The 24,604-nt window shown below is 47.6% G+C and overlaps 1 protein-coding gene across 2 annotated transcripts in view; it reads right to left on the bottom strand.

The window, feature by feature from the left end:
- Positions 1 to 21,895, bottom strand: part of SLF2 (SMC5-SMC6 complex localization factor 2) — a 46,523-nt gene extending 24,628 nt beyond the window's left edge. For both annotated transcript variants that reach the window (XM_044298169.1, XM_044298170.1), the window contains exons 1-2: positions 21,705 to 21,895; positions 11,504 to 11,547 (exon numbers count right to left, since the gene is read on the bottom strand). In XM_044298169.1, coding sequence (XP_044154104.1) covers positions 11,504 to 11,547; positions 21,705 to 21,799 — 139 coding nt within the window. In that variant the 5' untranslated portion in view covers positions 21,800 to 21,895. The remainder of the gene's footprint in view (positions 1 to 11,503; positions 11,548 to 21,704) is intronic.
- Positions 21,896 to 24,604: the final 2,709 nt, after the last annotated feature.

The raw sequence follows: 24,604 nt of genomic DNA, 5'->3' as shown, positions 1-24,604 counted from the left end.
AGACATTGAAAGTGGTTATGAATTGAAACATAAAGTAAATAAAGTTGAACACCTTATCATACACATTTATTTACCTGGAAAAACACAAGAAAATAAAAAGCCAATATTCATAAATCTTGTATCTACAAGCAAACCCTATAGGACTTGCATTCAATCACACCAGGAGTAGGACTACACAGTCACTGCTCCTGACATGCATGTCCGATCAGGCTGTAATTTTTCCAGGAGTTATGGCCCATGCGATATATCTTTAGGTCACATACACAAGCTTTCCAACCAACTTTAAGATATGATTAGACAAATAAATTACATTTCATATTTTTGCCAATTTTTGCTACTATTGGGGTGGAAATATCTCAGATTTATTTTTATTTTTTTATTAATATCTTAACTAAAAGCGCATGCTTTTTGCCACAAAAGTCACCCTGTTTTATCTTTGATCCAGCCTTATGTTGGCCAGAACTAAGCTCACAAGAATGTACCCATTTTGCATGTGTGCACTTACAAGGAGACATTTTTGGTGGCCTCCTGTCTGACAGGCTGCTGAGCCAGAAACCTAAGATTATGTAGGGCTGCTGAGCTGGTAATCCTAATAGAACTTTTAGATATATCTCCACACACATATTCTAATTAAATTGTGGGTTGCCGCTTTAAATTGGATTTTATTCTGGCAAAAGTAGCTTGGAACTGATCAAAGGATTTTTCTTTGAAAGATCAAGTATTAAAAAGCTCTCTGGACTGCATAGCTTCTGTGCAGAATCAAATATACGTGCCTTTCATGCAGCATTTATTTTGCCCAAATTTGACTTTCTTCTCCTGATGTCACTCTGGAGCGCCCCGGGAGCCGCACGGACGGTAAGTATGCTGCTCCCCGCTACACTTTACCATGGCTGCCAGGACTTTAGCGTCCCGGCAGCCATGGTAACCATTGAGAAAAAGCTAAACGTCGTATCCGGCAATGCGCCGAAACGACGTTTAGCTTAAGGCCGGATCCAGATCAATGCCTTTCAATGGGCATTAATTCCGGATCCGGTCTTGCGGCAAGTGTTCAGGATTTTTGGCCGGAGCAAAAAGTACTGCATGCTGCGGTATTTTCTCCGGCCAAAAAACGTTCCGTTCCAGAACGGAAGACATCCTCATGCATCCTGAACGGATTTCTCTCCATTCAGAATGCATTAGGATAATCCTGATCAGGATTGTTCCGGCATAGAGCCCCGACGACGGAACTCTATGCCGGATCCGGCCAACGCAAGTGTGAAAGGGCCCTTAGGCCTCTTTCACACAGGCGTCATGTTTTTTGCCCGGATAAGAGGCGGGTGCGTTGCGGGAAAATGCGCAATTTTTCCGCGCGAGTGCAAAACATTGTCATGCATTTTGCACTCGCGTGAGAAAAATCGCGCATGTTTGGTACCCAAACCCGAACTTCTTCACAGAATGACCTGTGGTGACGTCAGATCACATGCTCCAATCACATGCTCCATCACCATGGTGATGGAGCATGTGATCTGACATCACCACAGGTCCTTTAGCCCAAGCCCACAGCTAGCAAAGAACAGACCGGGAACGAATACGCGAACAAGAGGATAAGGTGAGTTAACTTTATTTTTTTAACCCTTCCAGCACTATTATACTATGCATTCTGTAGTCAGAATGCTATTATTTTCCCTTATAACCATGTTATAAGGGAAAATAATACAGTGAATAGACTGTCACCTAGAACCCATGCGTGAAAATCGCACCGCATCCGCACTTGCTTGCGGATGCTTGCGATTTTCACGCAACCCCATTCACTTCTATGGGGCCTGCGTTGCGTGGATTATCGCACCGCAATGCACAAAGAGGAGCATGCTGCGATTTTCACGCAACGCATAAGTGATGCGTGAAAATGAACGCTCATGTGAACAGCCCCATAGAAATGAATGGGTCATGATTCAGTGCGGGTGCAATGCGTTCAACTCACGCATCGCACCCGCACGGAATACTCGCTCGTGTGAAAGGGGCCTTAGACTAAGCAGTTTTACTAGCTTCCTAGCTTAACTACTTAAGATACTGTGCCTTTGACATTGAATGACCCTATAGGAAAAAAAGCTGTAAAGAAACTTGCAATTATGACAAATATTCTTCTGACAAAACAGTTACCCCACTGAGGTCTAGGAGCCTGCAATGATGCATTATGAATTCAAATGCAAACTAGACCTGATCCAACTGTGAAAAGGGATAATTAACTTGTAGACCTCTCCTGACATGTCTCCTTTAAAAACTATGTACACTTTGAGGCATTTTTATGATTACATTTTACTCATTTTTGGAGAAAAAAATAAATAATTTTCAATTGGCCTTTTTTAAAATATTGAGCCATTCTGTCACAAAGGGTTAACTTTTTTTTTTTTCTTTTTCCCCTGTGCGACTGGTACTTTCCCGTTTAATAAACCTTATCTCTAAACTACTAACAGGTCAACCACTTATTTAGGCCACATTCTTATCAATAAGATCAGGATTGAGCCTTAAAAAGGAACCTGTCAGCTCCAAAAACCATCCCAAGCTGCCAGCAGTACCCGAGAGTAGCCATTAGCGTGTTTCTGACGATTGTTTTGTTCCTGAAGGCAGATGCAGCAAAAGCTCAGAAAACGTTCTTTTATCCCGTGACGGCGCGCTTCTCTAGTCATGCTTGAAGTCAGGGGGGCAGCAGCCTCCTTGCTTCAAGTCAAGATAACCCCTTCCCTGTGACTGGCAGTTCGGCTGGCTTTGCCGAACTCTCTGCATAAGCGCTGTCAGTCACAGCGAAGGGGCAGGGAAGGGGGCATGGTTATCTTGACTTGAAGGAAGAAGGCCGCTGCCCTCTTGGCTTCAAGCATGTCTACAGAAGCACGCCGGGCAGGGGATAAAATAACGTTTTCAGAGCTTTTGCCGCATCTGCCTTCAGGAACAAAACAATCGTCAGAAACACCCTGCTCGCTACTCTCAGGTACTGCTGGCGGATTCAGATGTTTTTTGGAGATGACAGGTTCCCTTTTAATGAGTGTTTATAATGTCAGAGAGCAGAGATAAGGAATAGTCTGCTCCCCAGATGACAGAAAAGACAGAAAATCCACAGCTAGTAGAGCATCTCAGCTATGTAAACATAAAAAGGTTCCATATTTTTAATAGACAGATTGAAAACATTATTTTTAGCTCAAAATAATTACAATGGAATATATTTTTTTTTTTTAAATGCCCCCAAAAAGGGTTATCCCAGACTAAAAAGTGCCCCCCACATTGAATCTACTTACCTGACTCCCCACGCTGCTCCTGGTCCCTGCACCGCCGCTTCTCTCCGTGCACGGATGAAAACATCCAGTGTTTGGGGGAGCAGCCAATGGCAAGCTGTGATGCTAGGAAGGCTTGTCCAAGTCACCGCCTGCCATTGGCTGCCCCCCCCACAGAATGTTTTCATCTGCGCACGGGAGAAGCAGCAGTGGCGGTGCAGGGACCAGGAGGGGTGAAGGGAGCTAGGTAAGTACATTCAGTGTGAGGGGCCCGGGCATATGGGGTGCAATTTTTTGTCTCGGATAACCCCTTTAAGGCCCCTTTACACGGGACAATTTTGAATCCAATTGTCGGAAAGAAAGCACTCCTTCCTGGCAAGTGCCTCCTTGTCAGTGGAGGTGACCTTTGCATTTACATGCAATGATCTTCTCCACAGTATCAGGAGAAGCGATCGCTAATGTCATTGCTCATTCCCATAGAGACTCAAGGCTGTTTGCACAGCACAATCTGCTGCTAGCAAATGCCAATTTTTGTGACCGCATGAATTATGAGATTACCCGATGAATGCAGTATTTAGTTACTTCACCGGATAATCGGCATCACATTTACACCGCCAGATAATAGCTAACGAGTGTTCCTATGTAGGCTTGTTGGCCATCATCTGGCCGAGAATTGTCCCGTGTAAAGGAGCCTTTAGTAACTACTTGCATTTCGCATGTAACAACAATTCTGGGGCATCTTTTATTATAGGTTTTAAGTTGAGCCATTCATAAATTATTACTTCTAGAAGCTTATGAATAAGTTGCTAGCAGTCTGCAATAAAGGTCCTTCTAGTTATTACGGGTGTGTCCCTAACTGGATATTGTCAGACACCCCCCCAACTGGTAACACCCAGCTGGACCTTTATTGCAGACTGCTAGCAACTTATTTAGAAGCTTCTAATAGAAACAAGAAACGCACAACGGGACTTCGTTCAGATCTCTGTTAGGAGATCCGGCATTCGCACTGACTGCAATGAGGTCCGGCAGTGATCCAGTCGATTTCCGGCATAAATTCCGTGTTTCGGCTGGACAAAGAACACTGCATGCTGCGGTTATTTGTACAGCCGACAGCCGGCATTTGCACTGGTTCAGGCAGCCAGATCTCCAAAACGGAGAAGTGAACGCAGTCTAAGAGCCATAAGAATTCAGGAGCATCTATTCTTATTACATGGGCAATGCAGGTGGTTGCTAAACAGAAATGTCAGAAGAGGGGACAAGTCCTCTTTAAAATAAAAAAAAATAAAAAATAAAAAGCTTTGCTTTAAGATGTCTCCCTCTTCCACTAAGTAGTCACAGCAGTATCTTCCCTCACAGCTAAGTACAAACTGTTCTGCATTGCATTCAATTAGTTGCTATGAGCAAAAAAAAAAAAAGGAGATTTTTGTATAACTTACCAGTTAAATCTCTTTCTCGCTCTTCCTTGGGGGACACAGACCTTGGGTATAGCTCAGCTCCCTAGGAGGCGTGACACTAAGTAAAACTGTTAAGCCCCTCCTCCATCAGCTATACCCTCAGCCTGGAGATAGAGGCTACCAGTTGCGTGTCCAAGTAGTGAAAGGATAACAACCAATAACGGAAACAACCAGCCAGCAACCCAACGGGGCGCCAGACCATAACCCTGTAACCAAACACAGAAGGGTGGGTGCTGTGTCCCCCAAGGAAGAGCGAGAAAGAGATTTAACTGGTAAGTTATACAAAAATCTCCTTTTCTCGCCCATTTTCCTTGGGGGACACAGACCTTGGGACGTTCAAGAGCAGTCCAAGAAGGGAGGGACCACAAACCCAAGGCGGAACACCACCAGAGCATCAGGAAACCGCTGCCTGCAAAACCAGGCGGCCCAACGCAGCATCCGCTGATGCATGCGTATGCACCCTATAGAACTTTGTGAAAGTGTGCAGAGAGGACCAAGTGGCTGCTTTGCACAACTGTTCAGCCGAGGCCCGATGCCTCTGCGCCCAGGAAGCTCCGACTGCTCTGGTGGAATGAGCAGTGACGCCAAAAGGCGGAGGTCTGCCCTTGGCTCGATAAGCCTCAGACACCGCCAGTTTAATGAAACGGGCAATAGCCACCTTGGAGACCGCCAACCCTTTGCGCGAACCCTCCGGAACCACAAACAGGGAGTCCGTGCGCCGAAAGGACCCGGTGACCTCCAAGTAAATCCTCAACGCCCTGACCACATCCAGACGGTGCAGTTCCCGTTCTCTGGGGTGGGAAGGAGAGGGACAGAGCGACGGAAGGACGATGTCCTCATTGATGTGAAAGGCGGAGACCACCTTTGGCAGGAAAGTCGGGACAGGCCGAAGCACAACCTTATCCTGGTGGAAGATCAGGAAAGGTTCGGAGCAAGAAAGAGCCGCTAACTCCGACACCCGTCGGAGAGACGTGACGGCCACAAGAAAGATGACCTTGCAGGACAGAAGGCGAAGGGAGACCTCCCGTAAAGGCTCGAAGGGGGCTGATTGGAGCGCCGAGAGCACCACATTCAGGTCCCAGGAAGGAACTGGAGGGCGGTACGGCGGAACAGAGTGAGCCACCCCTTGTAAAAAGGTCTTAATTGGCCCTAGAGGGGCCAGGGGACGCTGGAGAAGAATAGACAGCGCCGAAATTTGACCCTTCAGAGAACTGAGGCACAGCCCCAGGTCCAGACCCGACTGGAGGAAGGACAGGATTGTGGGAAGAGAAAACCGGAGAGGTGGGATGCTCCGGGACTCACAGAACCCCAGATAGGACCTCCAAACCCGATAGTAGATCCTAGAGGATACGGGCTTACGAGCCCGGATCATGGTGCGGACTACGTCCGCGGAGAAACCCCGTCGCGTTAAGACGGCGGTCTCAATAGCCACGCCGTCAAACGTAGCGAGCCTAAATGCTCGTGGAAGATCGGTCCCTGAGAGAGAAGGTCTTCCCTGGAGGGCAGTGGCCACGGTGCGTCTGCCAACAGCAACATTAGGTCGGCGTACCAAGACCGGCGGGGCCAATCCGGGGCGATTAGAATCGCGGGGACGCCCTCTGCCGCGATCCTCCGAAGAACCCGTGGCAGGAGGGGAAAAGGAGGAAAGACGTACAGAAGGGAGAATTCGCGCCACGGAAGGACGAGCGCGTCGGCGCCGTATGCCTTCGGGTCCCGTGCCCTGGCCAGGTATAGGGGGACCTTGTGGTTGAATTTGGAGGCCATGAGGTCCACGTCGGGGCGACCCCAGCGAAGACAAAGGGCTTCGAACACCTCTGGGTGCAGGGACCATTCTCCCGGGTCGATGGTGGACCGGCTGAGGAAATCCGCCGCCCAGTTGTCCACCCCCGGGATGTAAATCGCAGATAAGGCCGGCACGTGCGTCTCCGCCCAGAGGAGAATGAGGGTCACCTCTTGCAGCGCTGCGAGTGCCTCCCTGATGGTTTATGTATGCCACAGCCGTGGCATTGTCCGATTGGATCCGAACAGGGTGGCCCTCAGCAGATGGGTCCAGTGTCTGAGGGACAGAAGAATCGCCCTCAGTTCCAGAATATGGATTGGAAGTCTGGACTCCGATAGAGACCAAACGCCCTGGACGGACCGGGGAGGGAAAACCCCACCCCCACCCCCGTAAGCTGGCATCTGTGGTAATCACCAGCCAGTTCAGTGGAAGGAAGGACTTCCCCCTTAGAGGGATATGCAACCACCAGCCGAGGGAAGCTCGAGCCAGGGGAGGCAGAAGAAAGGTCCTGTCCAGACTCCTCAGTGATTTGTCCCAGGCCGACAGAATTGCCCTCTGAAAGGTGCGGGATCGGAATTGTGCGAACGGCACCGCTTCGAAACAGGCAACCATCTTTCCCAACAACCGCATGCTGGATCTGAGGGAAGGGCGGTGATGACGGAGGAGACTGCGAACCGACCCGCGAAGGGCCAGACGCTTGTCCGACGGAAGGCGGACCTCCGCCAACTCTGTATCCAGGAGCATCCCCAGGAAGATCAGCCGTCTGGAGGGGGTAAGGGAAGATTTGGGGTGGTTGATAATCCAACCGAACCGCGTCAGGGTCTCCAGAGTGAGTTCCACACTGCGGGATGTCTGAGAGAAGGAGGGTGCCTTGACCAGGATGTCGTCCAAGTATGGGAGAAGAAAAACACTTCTTGAACGTAGAAGGGCCAAGACAGGGGCCAGGACCTTGGTGAACACTCGAGGAGCAGTCGCCAGACCAAAGGGAAGGGCGACGAATTGGAAGTGATCGTCCCCCACCGCAAAGCGCAGGAAGCGGTGATGACATGGAGCAACCGGAACGTGGAGGTATGCATCCTGAATGTCGATTGAGGCCATGAAATCCCCTCTTTCCAGGGAGGCCACTGCGGACCTGAGAGACTCCATCCGGAATCTCTGCAGTCGGAGAAAACGGTTCAGGCGTTTTAGGTCCAAGATCGGACGCACTGAGCCTTCCTTCTTGGGAACCACAAAGAGGTTCGAGTAGAACCCCCTGAACCTTTCCGTCGGAGGCACGGGGGCGACGACACCCTTGTCCATTAGAGAGTGAATGGCCGCGAAGAAGGCGGCCACTCGTACGGGATCTCGCGGAGGACGAGATCGGAAGAAACGGTCTGGCGGAATGGACGCAAATTCGATTTTGTATCCGCAAGATACAATCTCGAGCGCCCATGCGTCTGAGATGTGGGCCCGCCATACGTTCCTGAATAGGAGAAGGCGGCCCCCCACCCGGGTGGGTGGGGGCGCACCTTCAGGCAGAGGGCTGCTGGCCTGTGGGAGCCCGTGCAGGCTGGGACTTGCGCCAGGTAGGTTGCGTCCGAAAAAACGGCTTCTTGCGTCTATCCTGGGCTGGGCCAGAGGAAGAAGAACTGGCCGCGGGTCTAGACCCGGTGGGCTTGCGAAAGGACCGAAAACGGGACGAACCAGCGCGACCATGGGGGGCGCCCATTGGCCTGGACTGGGGGAGGTGAGTACTCTTCCCACCCGTGGCCTCTGATATAAGTTCGTCCAGACGGGTTCCGAACAGGCGGGAACCCGTGAATGGTAGGCCGGTCAAAGAGCATTTGGAAGCGGCGTCCGCCGCCCAAACCTTCAGCCAGAGTTCCCTCCTGACAGAAACTGCCAGGGCAGAGGAACGGGCAATGAGGGCACCCGCATCAAGGGAGGCCTCACAGACGAATTTTCCGGCCTGAACAATTAGTTGGGCTAAGGAACGGAGGTCCTGAACAGGGACGTCCGACCCTAACTCCCGTTCCAGTTGCAAACCCCATTCAGAGACCGCTTTGCCAACCCAGGCGGAGGCAAAGACCGGTCTAAGGGCCGAACCAGAGGCAGTAAATATGGCCTTGGAGAGGGATTCCGTACGACGGTCCTCAACAGACTGGAGGGAAGATCCGTCCTGTACAGGAATAGTAGTGCTTTTGGACAGGCGAGCCACGGGAGGATCAACCTTAGGCGGGGATGTCCACGTGGTCACAGAATCCGCTGGAAAGGGATAACAAATGTCCAGCTTTTTGGGTGTAATAAAGCGGACGTTAGGCCGAGTCCAAGCCTTGGATACCACAGAAGAAAAATCAGCGTGTATGGGAAAAACCTTGGAGGCCTGTTTGGGGCGGAGAAAGGACACGCCGGCCTGTTCAGAGCTGGGGGGGTCATCGTGTAGCTGAAAGGTATCACGGATGCTAGTGACAAGATGCCCCACCGCGGACGCCAATTTGGACGGAAGCTCTGAGTCCATGTCCACGTCCGAATCCGCCAGTTCTCCCTCAGAAAGCGTATCCCTTTGAGAGGATAGACTTGACTGAGCTCGCACGCATGGCGGAGAGAGCGAAGCATCTGGAGAAGATGTGCGCTCAACCCTTGAACGTTTCTGAGTATGCCGGGCCCTGGAAGATTCGCTGGGAGGCAGGGAACCAGTGGGGGCGGCAGAAACGGTAGTCCCAGCGGGTGCGACAGGGATTGTGGCAGCCTGCGGGAGAGGCGGTCTATCCACGAGACGGCCCACTACGTGTGTAAGGCTTTCCACCGCCTGAGACAGAGACCTAGCCCAGTCAGGGGGTTCAGAGGCACCGGGGGGCGCAGCGGGAAGCGGGCCCTGCACCGGGGCCTGACATGCAAGGCAATGCGGCTCAGATTGCCCACGCGGAAAAAGTTCCTTACAGGCGGTACAGGCATGGTACCAGGGTTTGGGGGCACCTGTGGGATCTGACATGCTGAAGTGTGGTTGTACTCTAATATAGAGACCACAAAGGGTTATAGCAGCTATGACCAGGAGGGTTAGGAGAGGGTTAACTGTCCTACCAGTGCCTCAGAAGAACGTCAGGAGATGGCCCAGATCAGCAGCAGCAGAGAAGCAGTGAACAGCAGTGAGCAGCAGAGAGCGCCCACAGAAGCCGAGCGATGTACACAGGAGGTTAGAGTCCCCCACCGTGTCCCAGCTTCCTGTCAGGAGTGAGGAAGCGCGGGAAACCTCAGCAGAAAGCGCGGGGAACAAGCTCCGCCCCCTCCAGCGCTTGAAATGTCTCCTGTGAAGGAGAACGTAGCTCCGCCCCCAAAATGACGCACGGAAGCCCCGCCCCCTGCCGGGACCGCTAAGCCCCGCCCCCCGTTCTCGGCGGGAAGGGGGAGAGAGAGAAGAGAAAAATGGAGTCAGCCCCGATGAGGGGGAGGGGGGGGGGAGAAAGATAGCAGCGTGGGGGGGGAAAAGCGTGGGGGTGCTGAGGATGCTGCTGTGCTGCATTGTCCTGCAGATGAGCGCTCAGAATGAGCGACCACGGGTGCCCCCCTTACCCAGAGGGGTAGATGCTGCAGATAGGGACGGGGTATGGGCTGGAATAGCCATCTCACCGTGCGACGTCTTCACCCTCAGTCCTTTCCAGCAGGGTCGCCCCTTCAGCCACTGGCACCGCAGTGGCAGGAAGCTGGAAGAGGGGCTTGGCGTGCGGGCGACCCCCTAGCTGGCGGGATGTAGGGGAGCCATTGCTGCCCAGATCCTCCTATTGCTTCTGTGGGGGAGGCAGCAGTGCAGATAAGTTGGCACTGGCGCAGCTCAACCCCGGGAGAGCAGAGAGGTCAAATGCGTCTCTGGTATCCCTAGAAAAAAATAAAATAACAAAATTAGAAGAAAAAGTAAAAATAACAAGGAGAAAACAGCCCTGCAGTAGCAGGGAGTGTCTTGCCTCCTTGGACACTAAGCTAAAACTGGTAGCCTCTATCTCCAGGCTGAGGGTATAGCTGATGGAGGAGGGGCTTAACAGTTTTACTTAGTGTCACGCCTCATACCCAAGGTCTGTGTCCCCCAAGGAAAATGGGCGAGAAAAAAAAAATTATATATATATATATATATATATATATATATATATATATATATATATATATATATATATATATATATATAATGTTTTAAGCACGAGGTCCCACCTCTTGTTTTAAGGGCTATCCAATACTGAAATAGTTGCCCAGACCTGCCTGACACAGGGTGTGGGTGATGCGTAATGGATCTCTGCTGTTGGATCCAGTCTATTGAGCTCCTGAGCCGTAAGTTCCCACATGCACTAAGAACAACATCCGTCAACTGGGGCTCACGTGACAGCTGCAGCCAATCACAGGCTCCCCCTGTGTCACATGTGATGTCACAGATGAAGCAAGAGGAGCAGGTCACCGTTGCGGCCCGTTACTGACATTTGCAACATTTCCATTGCAAGATCATACTCTCCATGCAGTGAAAAGTATCAGAGGACTGGTTAAACTGGGGGCAAATCTTTACATCTATACAGAGCTTTGCACATCAGTACTATTGTATCCACAGTATAAGGGTCCATTCACACAAGTCCGCAAAATGGGTCCACATCCGTTCCGCAATTTTGAGGAACGCGTGCAGACCCATTCATTTTCAATGGGGCCGGAATGTGCTGTCCGCATCCGCGGATCCGCATCTGCAAAAAAAATAGAACATGTCCTATTCTTGTCCGCAATTGCGTACAAGATTAGGCATTTTCTATTATAGTGCCGGCGATGTGCAGTCCGTAAATTGCGGAATGCACGTTGCCCGTGTCAGTGTTTTGGGGATCCGCAAAACACTTACGGACGTGTGAATGGACCCTAATTGACCTGTGTCCTTTGCATAGTGATGTCTACGCTGTGGCCGTGTAATTATAAACACTGACCCCTTGGCAAAGAACCAGAAATACAAAATCATAGATTTACTGCATTAAGTCTAAAATACATGATAAGCGCTCAAAATTGTGCAAAATAATCATGCATACCTGGCCTGCTGGGTGGCTTAAAAAATTCTGTTATATGGTGGTTTCTGCAAAGAGAAAAAAAAAAAAAAAAATAAAGTGAGACCAATGTTAGATCTTAGCACCCGTTTATACATTTATGCAGTTTAGGCCTCAGGCACTAAACAGTATTTTTAGTGTACGTCCGATCTGCATTTTTTGCAGTTCTAATGTGAACTCGTTCATTTCAGCGGGGCCGCATCTGTGTGCTGTCCACATCCGGGCAGCCATAAATTATAGAACGTGTCCTATTCGTCTCCTTTTTGTGGACAAGAATGGGCATTCCTATAAAAGAAAGAGGGAGGGAAGTGCGGGTGGACATGGCTGCCATCTGTATTTTACTAATTCATGGTTTGTGGGCAGTAACATAGATAGGGTCATGTGCATGATGCGTTCAAACGCGCTGTAAAACGCTCAACACATGAAAACCAATGCTTCCCTATGGCCCTGGTTCACACTTGAGCGTTTTACAGCGCGTTTGAACGCGCTGAAAAACGCCCTACGCTCAAAAGTTATTGAGCTTCTTTGGGGTGTTTTGTCGCGCGTTCCCGTACATTGACTTTCGGGAACGAGCGACAATGGGCATTCGCTTGTCTCTGTATGCGCGATTGTAAACGCCGGTACAATCGCACATACAGAGCGCTCCTTTCAGAACGCTCAGGTGTGAACCCAGGGTAATATTCCAAAACATGAGGCCATCCTCTAAGAGAAGGAAGCAGTAGCAGGGCTGCAACAGGAGCGTGAGCTAATCATGATCAGTGGGGGTACCAGCGGCCAGAACCCCACCGATATTTAAGTTATCCTCTATGCAGTGGAATACCCCTTTAAATACGGTAGTAGAAGAGAGAACGGCTGGCCTCAAGTGGAGGAGCACATGCTATTTATATGCCAGATAAACAAAAGTGATTCCCACGGGTCTACAGCAGTGACTGAAGAGAAGGCACAATACTGCCTCGTACAAGACGACAAACGCATTAGGCTTGTAAAATACTTGCATTAGGCCCCATGCACAGGGCCGTTGTGCGGCTGTTCCGTGCATTGAGGACCGCAATCAACTTGAATGGGTCTGTGATCCGTCCGCAGCACAAAAAAAAATAAAAAAAAATAATTGAACACGTTCTTTTTTTGTTTTTGTGATGCAGAGGCACAGACAGAAACACCTCAGAAGCACTCCGCAGTGGAGTTCCATGCCTCTGTTCCGCACCCGTGACGCAGGGAGCACACGGCCGGTGCCTGCATGTGGCCACAACTGTTTGCGGGCCACAATACGGCAACGGCCGTGTGCATGAGGCCTTAGGCACATAAGTTAAAAGGTAGAATAAGAAATCTAGTTCGCACTGCAAAATTGACTACGCTGGATAAGGCTAGAGCTACAGGGAGACGCGTGCCCAGACTTCTGGTCTCTGAAAAGTCACCATTTTTTATTTATTTTTTTATAAATGATAGTCAATAGTGTCGCACTGACACAACAGTCACAAAAAATCCATTCAAGTTGGATTTTTACAACTGGATAAATTAAGTGTTGACGGTGCAGTGCAGGTGGTTACAGAGGTGGCGATACCAAGTACATGGTGTGGTTTCATTTTTGCTACTTTTTCATTGAATGGGATACTGATAGGGCAAATGCTGCAGGCAGACCTGAGGGCATTAATTAGGCCTTCGGCTGCCGTACAAAGACATTGGCACCCTGCAATCTCATTCGCAGGGTGTTGATGTCTGAGAGAGGCAGCCCCAGCCTCTAAGGCATTTAGATGCCGCGGTCGCTTCTGCCACCCAGACCCTTAGAGAGAGTTGAGCTACTGTTCTGCATAGGAGACCTGGGCAGCACTTATTCTAGGCCGCAGCTTAGGCTACTATAACACTTGCGTTCGGTGTGGATCTGTCTGGTATCTGCACAGACGAATCCGCACCTATAATGCAAACGATGATATCCGTTCAGAACGGATCCGTCTGCATAACAGCTTTTTTAGATATGATCAAAGGTGTAAGGACGAGCACTCTACCATTTGGTACACATTTATTTGAATTAATAAAAATGTATATAATAGCATATAAAACTTCTTAAAACAATAACTTTATAAAATGACACTAAAGTAAATATAACCACAATGGGGTAATGATTTTCTTAGTTGGAGATGATCGGTTTCTCAAGAGTCCTGAAACTGCGTTGTATGAGGTCCTCTAATTATGTTTAAGAGTCCATGGAGATGGTATTACTATGACCTAACAGGCTCCAGCACTGTTTCGTTGGTCAGATCATAGTCCCAAAGTATGCAATGAGACAAAGATAAGGTAAGGATGAAATGACCGGCTTAATAGCCGCTTACCTCTCATTCATATGTGTCTTCAGTCCTGCATTCTGGTCGGACTTTTCAGGATATTCTACCGCAGTGCAGCCGGGGTGCGTGGAACACCTTGAATGGTATCGGAGGCCGGCGTCTCACGTGGTTCCACTCGGTGTCCGCGCTGGATGCTTAGCGAAACAGCACCTACGTCACTTCCTGTGTGATCAGGTAGTGACGTCTACCTTGTATTTCGGCGGTGATTTCGAACTGCAGTTTCCTGATGTTTTAATCTTGCAGGTATCGGAATATTGTCTGCATGGCCATGCAATTTAGGAAAGTGTAGACAGGTATATGGCGTAAACCCAGACGCGTTTCGGGAGTTGTCACTCTCCCTTCCTCAGTGGTTATGCCATACCTGTCTAGATACGCCTTATATACTTCCCAGGGTTATCTTCAAAATCTGGATCGGACCTCAGGATGTAATCCTTCTGTTTCAATATCCGGGACTTCCATTCTCACAGTTTATCTTTGATATTCTATGGTCTATAGTTGGTAATGTCCCATTTTTGATGTCAATATATAATTTTTCAATGATTCTTCTATTCCTTCTTTTATAAAAGGCAAGAATAGAGAGAAAAGGAGTTTTTTTTCTGCCACCTCAGCCTGTACCCCATTTGTGGATATGCGCTTCCATTTAAAACCATGGTATGTCAGTTAATATTGAATACTTAACTGCATACACTAATTAGTGTACTAATGAACACATAAAATGTTAAAATAAAATGATAAAATGGGAATTACTAGTATTGCATAATGAAACAACCAAAGTGGATATCCAATACAATGTATATGAGTATATTAGCGGCAATTTGGACACAATAATCTAATGCCTGTCATAGATATCACAATACAATACATGTCTAACCGCATTGGAGGCAAACCTAACAATGTTGATAACTCGGATGGTAAATATAGTATTGGACTCCTATATGGGGACAGCCCTATTCTCAATATGTAATCCCACATTAGGCACTCTTATAAAAAGCCAAATAGTTCCAGCTCTGAATTTAGGCCTGATGGTAGCAGGCTCCCAAATTCATATATTCGTCGGGATTCCCTTCTCGACATGTGTTTGATGAAATTGCCTCCTCTCCAGTGTTGATCCACCTTTTCCAGCGCCACAAAGACGAGGCTGGCCGGGTCACTATTGTGCACCTCCTTATAATGTTTTGACAAGGAATGCTTGTCGTAGCCTTTCTTGATGTTAGATATATGTTCAGCCAGCCTCGTCTTTAGTAACCGTTTGGTTCTACCAATGTATTGTTTATTACAAGGGCACTGGACTAGGTAGATCACACCGGAGGAATTGCATGTGAGGCAATCCTTGATGTCCCAAACGAATGAATTTTGTGTAGAAGGGACTATGGTGATCTTACGGGGTTTGTTGTTAATTCTACATGGGATGCACTTGCCGCATTTAAAAAACCCTTTCAGATCCATCCAAGTCCCTATCAATGACCTTTTTTTCTCTCTAGTTTTCACAGAGGGGGCTATTTTAATGCCAAGATTAGGTGCCCTAGTAAATATAACATTTGGGGATGTGGGTAGAAGGTGGCCTATCACCTTATCATTCAGTATATGATGCCAATGTGTCTTCACTATTTTTTGTATTTTTCTATGGTCATCATTAAAGGGAAGGATGATCCTATTGTTCGTCTCTTCACTTGTCCGAGATTTTTTCTTAATTTCAACCTGGTTATCGAAAAAGGTTTGTCTGTCTAGTTTTTTAACTCTTTCCAGGGCTTTCTCAACCACCTCATCCGGATATTCCTTCTCCCGGAACAGTTGTCGCATTCCAGCTGCCTCCTCCTCAAAACGTAGATCTTCCGTACAATTCCTCCTGATCCTCCGAAACTGGCCAGTGGGAATATTGTCAAGCCATCTTGGGAGGTGGCAGCTGGAATATTGGATGAAGCTATTTTTATTCGTCGGCTTAAAAAAGGTATTACAGACAAATCTGTTATTCTGTCTTCTGATTACCAGATCAAGGAATTCAGTTTCTTCCTTGATCATGGCATTAAATACCAGGTTCAGATGGTTCTCATTGATCTCTTTCAAAAAGAGATCAAGGGAGTCTCTTTCCCCCTTCCAGATGAACACCACATCATCGATGTAGCGACGCCATAGGGCCAGCTCCGCCCCCAGCCTGGGCCTAATGTGGTGGTATTCCCATTCAGCCAAGAATAAATTGGCGTAGCTGGGGGCGAACCTGGTCCCCATGGCAGTCCCACATTTTTGAAGGTAATGTATCCCCTCAAAATAAAAATAATTATGATTGAGGATATATTTTATACCATCTAGAATAAACTGAATGTGGATATCTTCTAGTTTTCCTTCCCTTTTCATTTGTTCTCCTACTGCGGTGAGTCCCTGTTGGTGGTCAATTGATGTATAAAGGGATTGTATATCCAAAGTCCCCATGGTCCACTCCGGTTGGACATCTAGATTTTCTAGAATCTGGATGATATGTGTTGTGTCCCTTATATATGACCTAGTTTTTTTCACTATTGGCTGTAATTGTGTATCTATATATCTGGACAGATTTGCCGTAATTGATTCAATGCCCGAAACAATCGGTCGACCAGGGGGATTTTTCAGATCTTTATGAATCTTGGGCAGACAATAGAAGACCGGAAGTCTTCCCTGTGTGCCCAAGATAAATTCAAATTCCTGTTGGGACACAAGTTTCTGCTCAAGGCCCTGTATACAATATTCTTTCAGCTCTTTATCAAATTCTTTTAGGGGGTCCTTCTTCAATGAGAACCATCTGAACCTGGTATTTAATGCCATGATCAAGGAAGAAACTGAATTCCTTGATCTGGTAATCAGAAGACAGAATAACAGATTTGTCTGTAATACCTTTTTTAAGCCGACGAATAAAAATAGCTTCATCCAATATTCCAGCTGCCACCTCCCAAGATGGCTTGACAATATTCCCACTGGCCAGTTTCGGAGGATCAGGAGGAATTGTACGGAAGATCTACGTTTTGAGGAGGAGGCAGCTGGAATGCGACAACTGTTCCGGGAGAAGGAATATCCGGATGAGGTGGTTGAGAAAGCCCTGGAAAGAGTTAAAAAACTAGACAGACAAACCTTTTTCGATAACCAGGTTGAAATTAAGAAAAAATCTCGGACAAGTGAAGAGACGAACAATAGGATCATCCTTCCCTTTAATGATGACCATAGAAAAATACAAAAAATAGTGAAGACACATTGGCATCATATACTGAATGATAAGGTGATAGGCCACCTTCTACCCACATCCCCAAATGTTATATTTACTAGGGCACCTAATCTTGGCATTAAAATAGCCCCCTCTGTGAAAACTAGAGAGAAAAAAAGGTCATTGATAGGGACTTGGATGGATCTGAAAGGGTTTTTTAAATGCGGCAAGTGCATCCCATGTAGAATTAACAACAAACCCCGTAAGATCACCATAGTCCCTTCTACACAAAATTCATTCGTTTGGGACATCAAGGATTGCCTCACATGCAATTCCTCCGGTGTGATCTACCTAGTCCAGTGCCCTTGTAATAAACAATACATTGGTAGAACCAAACTGTTACTAAAGACGAGGCTGGCTGAACATATATCTAACATCAAGAAAGGCTACGACAAGCATTCCTTGTCAAAACATTATAAGGAGGTGCACAATAGTGACCCGGCCAGCCTCGTCTTTGTGGCGCTGGAAAAGGTGGATCAACACTGGAGAGGAGGCAATTTCATCAAACACATGTCGAGAAGGGAATCCCGACGAATATATGAATTTGGGAGCCTGCTACCATCAGGCCTAAATTCAGAGCTGGAACTATTTGGCTTTTTATGAGAGTGCCTAATGTGGGATTACATATTGAGAATAGGGCTGTCCCCATATAGGAGTCCAATACTATATTTACCATCCGAGTTATCAACATTGTTAGGTTTGCCTCCAATGCGGTTAGACATGTATTGTATTGTGATATCTATGACAGGCATTAGATTATTGTGTCCAAATTGCCGCTAATATACTCATATACATTGTATTGGATATCCACTTTGGTTGTTTCATTATGCAATACTAGTAATTCCCATTTTATCATTTTATTTTAACATTTTATGTGTTCATTAGTACACTAATTAGTGTATGCAGTTAAGTATTCAATATTAACTGACATACCATGGTTTTAAATGGAAGCGCATATCCACAAATGGGGTACAGGCTGAGGTGGCAGAAAAAAACTCCTTTTCTCTCTATTCTTGCCTTTTATAAAAGAAGGAATAGAAGAATCATTGAAAAATTATATATTGACATCAAAAATGGGACATTACCAACTATAGACCATAGAATATCAAAGATAAACTGTGAGAATGGAAGTCCCGGATATTGAAACAGAAGGATTACATCCTGAGGTCCGATCCAGATTTTGAAGATAACCCTGGGAAGTATATAAGGCGTATCTAGACAGGTATGGCATAACCACTGAGGAAGGGAGAGTGACAACTCCCGAAACGCGTCTGGGTTTACGCCATATACCTGTCTACACTTTCCTAAATTGCATGGCCATGCAGACAATATTCCGATACCTGCAAGATTAAAACATCAGGAAACTGCAGTTCGAAATCACCGCCGAAATACAAGGTAGACGTCACTACCTGATCACACAGGAAGTGACGTAGGTGCTGTTTCGCTAAGCATCCAGCGCGGACACCGAGTGGAACCACGTGAGACGCCGGCCTCCGATACCATTCAAGGTGTTCCACGCACCCCGGCTGCACTGCGGTAGAATATCCTGAAAAGTCCGACCAGAATGCAGGACTGAAGACACATATGAATGAGAGGTAAGCGGCTATTAAGCCGGTCATTTCATCCTTACCTTATCTTTGTCTCATTGCATACTTTGGGACTATGATCTGACCAACGAAACAGTGCTGGAGCCTGTTAGGTCATAGTAATACCATCTCCATGGACTCTTAAACATAATTAGAGGACCTCATACAACGCAGTTTCAGGACTCTTGAGAAACCGATCATCTCCAACTAAGAAAATCATTACCCCATTGTGGTTATATTTACTTTAGTGTCATTTTATAAAGTTATTGTTTTAAGAAGTTTTATATGCTATTATATACATTTTTATTAATTCAAATAAATGTGTACCAAATGGTAGAGTGCTCGTCCTTACACCTTTGATCAAAATATTTTCCTACTTGAGAGGTAGGGTGTCCTCTCCTTGGACTTGTAAGCACCATACCATAGACTATATAGGAGAGCAGCCACCACCAATTCCTAATTTTTTAGATATGAGTTTTCACGATCATGAAAATTCAGATCCAACAGTATATTCTAACACAGGGGCGTTTCCATGGTGATGGGGACGCTTCAAGTTAGAATATACTAAGAACTGTGTACATAACTGCCCCCTGCTGCCTGGCACCACCCGATCTCTTACAGGGGGCTGTGATCCGCACAATTAACCCCTCAGGTACCGCACCTGAGGGGTTAAGTGTGCGGATCTCAGCCCCCTGATTGGGGGCTGCCAAGTAGCAGGGGCCAGACCCCCCTCCCTCCCCAGTATTAAATTCATTGGTGGCCAGTGGGACCCCCCCTCTCCCCCCGAATCATTGGTGGCAGCGGAGAGTTCGGAATTTTAGAAACATTATACTTACCTGTGCTGTCTTTGGCCGGCCAGTCGCTCCTCCTACTGGTAAGTGACAGGTCTGTGCTATTAGCCAGTGTTTCCCAACCAGTGTGCCTCCAGCTGTTGCAAAACTACAACTCCCAGCATGCCTGGACAGCCTTTGGCTGTGCGGGCATGCTGGGAGTTGTAGTTTTGCAACAGCTGGAGGCACACTGGTTGGGAAACACTGCTATAAGCAATGCGCCACACAGACATTTCACTTACCAGTAAGAGGAGCGCCCGGCCGGCCACAGACAGCACAGGTAAGTATAATCCTTCTGCCTGGCCACCAATGAATTTAAAACTGGGGAGGGAGGGGAGTCTGGCCCGTAAGAGTGCTGCCAGGCAGCAGGTGGCAGTTATGTCCACAGTTCCTAGTATATTCTAACTTAAAGCGCCCCCATCACTATGGGAACGCCTCTGTGTTAGAATATACTGTCAGATCTGAGTTTTCACGATGTTAAAACTCAGATCTGAAAAAGCTGTCTAATGCAGATGGATCCGTTCTGAACGGATGCAAGCGTTTTCATTATAGGTGCGGATCCGTCTGTTCAGATACCAGACGGATCCTCACCGAACGCAAGTGTGAAAGTAGCCTTAGATATATTTTATTGGGATTTTTATGTGATAGACCAACAAAGTAGCAAGTATGTGTTAAGCGAAAAGAAAACGATACATTATTTTCAAAATCTGTAATAGCAGTGTAAAAAGTAAATAAACAAACAGCCCTCGCTCTCTCTTGATTGTGAAGGACCTGCGCTCAGAGTGATGAGATCATCACGCAATCATGCTGGGAGCGTGCGGTGACATCATCACACTGAACGCAGGCAATCAAGAGAGGAGCGTCTGCCTCTGCGAGTGCAAGTGGATGAGGGGAGGGATTTTTTTTCCCCCTAAAAATAAACATTACTGCTGGGGGACACTATGGGGGACATTATGTGTATTAAGGGCACTGCAGGGGCTGGGATTAAAAAAAAAAAAAAAAAAATTATAAAAATTCATCTGTTTTTTTATGGTCGATAAAAATAAATAGACAGCCAGAAAATGGATGCACAAATGGTTGAAAAATGGCCATGAAAAACTGACAGTGTGTTCTAATGGCTTCCTGTCATGTGCATGTAGCCGAAGCTAAACTGAAATATTCACTGCAGATCCTGGCGTCATTCCACATTAAAGGGGTTCTCCGGGCTTAATATTGTTGCCTTTTTCTCAGGATAGGCCATCAATATCAGATTGGCGGGGGTCCGACATCCGACACCCCCACCGATCAGCTGTACGTGCACACTGCATGCCTTCCCTTCATACAGCTGATCGGCGGGGGTCAGACCTCCACCAATCTGATATTGATGAGCTATCCTGAGAAAAAGGCCTCACATACACGACCGTATGTATTTTGTGGACGGCAAAAACGGATCTGCAAAAAATATGGATGATGTCCGTGTGCATTCTGTATTTTGCGGAACGGAACAGCCGGCCCCTAACAGAACAGTCCTATCCTTGTCCGTAATGCGGACAATAATAGGACATGTTCTATTTTTTTGTGGAATGGAAATATGGAAACAGAATGCACAGAGTACCTTCTGTTTGTTTTTTGCGGACCCGTTGAAATGAATGGTTCCATATACGGTCCGCAAAAAAATAAATAAATAAAATGACAGAATGAAAATACGTTTGTGTGCATGAGGCCAAAGTCAACAATATTAATAGCCCAGAGATCCCCTGTTCCCTGCTTGACAGCCCTGGAGGGCCACATGCTCCGGGCTCCTGTGATTTGGGTGCTCCTTTTTTAATTGCCAGTGGTGGGAGCAGATCCCTGTCTCTGGTGCCCTCATGGGTGAAGGGGGGGGGAACTAAATTTGTTGGCAGCACAATGTGCAGTGTAAACCGGGAGGAGCTGCTGGCAAACAATGGAGCAGCATGGGAACGAACAAAGCAATCAACGGCCTGATCTGGCAGCCCCTATACCAGGAGCCCCCTGGGCCATGCTGTCAGAGTGACGTCATCCACCACATATACAACAATGACCTAAGCCCCGCCCATCACATGGCCCCTTCTCCACGCAGAGACCCTGTGACGGGCATGGCTCTGTAAGAGTACCCCGCCTGCAGAACTACAAGTCCGAGCATGTAACGTCCGCCCCCGTCACTAAACAGTCCAAGCGCCAGTCAGGGAAGGAGCTTTTTACCTGGCGCCGCCACATTTCCCCGCTTTCTTCTTGGAGGCAGAGCCTTCTGGAGCGTCGCCCTGAGATAACTGAAACCGGAGAGTACGTCGAATCATGCCGGTTGCCTAGCCCCGGAAGCGGGAGACCAACTTCGCGCCTAAATCCAAAGCCCTTTTCGCGCCATCTTTCCCCGGAGAATTTGGTCCGAGCACTTCCGGTTAGCACAGCCGGGGTACACAATCGAGCGCAGAGTACATCGAACTTTCCCCTAGCAATCGCTAGGAAGGAAGAGCGATGAATAAATCGAGTCATTATTTTTTTTTTAACAAGACTTTATTAAGATGGCTTGACGGTTACAAAGCAAATTATGGCAAGTGGCGAGTGACCTCTGGTGGATGGCCGATGCACAAGCAGTACACTCGGCTGCTCTGTGATTTAGGTAGGAGGTGGAAGAAACCCAGTCATAGCCAGCTCCTGCAGGGCTGATGAGCAACAGTCCACCGCGGTGAGAATAATGCTGGACAGCTGGTGAAACGCACAGTGTGCACTTGTGTCTCTCCATGTACAATGTCAGATCGGGTGGAAGGACTGTAAGCAGTGGCGTAACTAGAAATGACTGGGCCCCACAGCAAATTTTTGAATGGACCCCAGCAACTTCATCGCACTCCGACTCCCATTCAACCCCCACTACTGTGACTAGTCAAGATTGCGCGTTCAGACAAGGCCCAGCAGCCGCTCTGTCCGTTTCCTACAGTGTCACTGTATATAATGTCATTGTATAACACTGGGGGCCCTGACAATAAGATCTTTTAGTCCTCCTCCCGGACGGGGCCCTGCTGAGTTTAGGCCCCAAAGCAGCCATCTCCCCTGCTTCCTGTATAGCTATACCTCTGGTCCTGACAATAAGATCTTTTAATCCTCCTCCCGGACTGGCCCCTGCTATGTTTGGGCCCTAAAGCAGCCGCTTCCCCTATAGTTACCTCCCTATGGAAGAGTTAACTGTTACTCAAAGGCATTACCAAATACTGTGGTTTGTAAGAGGCCATTGTTTCCAGGAAACATGTATTTTACGGTCCGCAAAAAAACGGATCCACAAAAAATATGGATGCCGTTCGTGTGCATTCCGTATTTTGCGGAACGGAACAGTTGGCCTCTAATAGAACAGCCTATCCTTGTCCGTAATGCAGACAATAATAGGACATGTTCTATTTTTTTGCGGAACGGAAATTGAATGCACACAAAGTACCTTACTTTTTTGCGGACCCATTGAAATAAATAGTTCCGCATACAGTCCTAAAAAAAAAACGGAACGGACAAGGAAAGAAAATACGTACGTGTGCATGAGCCCTAAGGCACATTAAACAGGACCTTTCACCTGGAAAAACTAAGTATCATGACATATACAGCGGCGCCTGGGGATCTCACTGCACTTACTATTATCCCTGGGCGCCGCTCCGTTCTCCCGTTATGTCCTCTGGTATCTTCGCTCACTTGGTTATAGTAGGCGGAGGCTTAGGGGACTTGGTTATAGTAGGCGGAGTCTGCCCTTGTTCTGCTGGGCGTCTCCACCTCCTAGGCTGTAGCGCTGGCTAATCGCAGCTCACAGCCTGGGAGGTTTTTTTCTCCCAGGCTGTGAGCTCTGCGCTGCGATTGGCCAGAGCTATAGCCTAGGAAGAGGAGACGCCCAGCAGAACAAGGGCAGACTCCGCCTACTATAACCAAGTCCCCTAAGTCTCCGCCTACTATAACCAAGTGAGCGAAGATACCAGAGGACATAACGGGAGAACGGAGCGGCGCCCAGGGATAATAGTAAGTGCAGTGAGATCCCTGGGCACCGCTGTATATGTCAGTATACTTAGTTCACAATGTTTTTCCAGGTGAAAGGTCCTCTTTTAGGCTAGGACCCCACAGGGTATATGCTAAAATTATAACATCCCCATGACTCAAGCTCAATTTTAATTTTTCCTTGCGGATTTATATAAATCATAAAATATCACCTCTGAGGAGAGCACAGCGCTCGCCTGGCAGCTTCTGTCTATTTGTTTCAGCAATTGGCGATGGTCTTATCTAGACTCCCACCGGTCGAAACTTCTCCCATTATATGAAATGATAGGCGAACGTTAAACAGTACCTGTCACCTGCGACCTCCCTATCCAGCTGTTTGCATAGACACATAGCTGTGGTTCACATGGTTAAAACGCAGTTTTTCTTTGCTTGATCTGAAAATAGGCCCTGCCTACTTCTGTTGTCTCCGCCTACTTGTGTTGCCCCACCTTCTGTCAACTTGGACCCGCCTACAAAATGAGGCTACTTTTAATTTTTGTTTCCTGGGCCACCTAAAGTTCCCAGTCCACCCATGTAAATATATATATATATATATATATCTCACAAAAAGTTAGGAATATTTGGCTTGTGGGTGAACTTTCAGAAGGAACTTAAAATGCCCTCTAACCTTTACAGGTGAACTTAATCTAACCTTCTCTAAACATTTGAATGCACATTGTCTAACTGTTCAATGTTTCAGTACTTTTTGCACAACTTGCTGTTCTCTAACAAGGAGCTTAAAGGGATTGTCCAGGCTTTTTCTATTAATAACCTATCCTCAGGAGAGATCATCAAAATCAGATTGGTGGGGTCCGACACCCGGCACCCCCACTGATTAACTGTATGAGGAAATGGCGCGCAATATGCTCATGTGGCATCTCCCTTCTCTCTACCTTTCCACTGTCTTTGCCATAGACATCAGCAGCGGACGCGCCGTCTCATTATACAGCTAATCAGCGGGGTGCTGGGCGTCAGACCCCCGCCGATCTGATAATAATGACCTATCCTGAGTATAGGTCATCAATAGTAAAAGGCCAGTCAACCCTGTGAGGATTCGCTCTGGTGGGCAGGGTAAGGCTACTTTCACACTTGCGTTC

The sequence above is a fragment of the Bufo gargarizans genome, chromosome 6 (assembly GCF_014858855.1).
Source record: "Bufo gargarizans isolate SCDJY-AF-19 chromosome 6, ASM1485885v1, whole genome shotgun sequence".
Classification (NCBI taxonomy): domain Eukaryota; kingdom Metazoa; phylum Chordata; class Amphibia; order Anura; family Bufonidae; genus Bufo; species Bufo gargarizans.
Note: the sequence above shows the minus strand (reverse complement) of the source record. Positions and strands in the feature narration are given on the sequence as shown.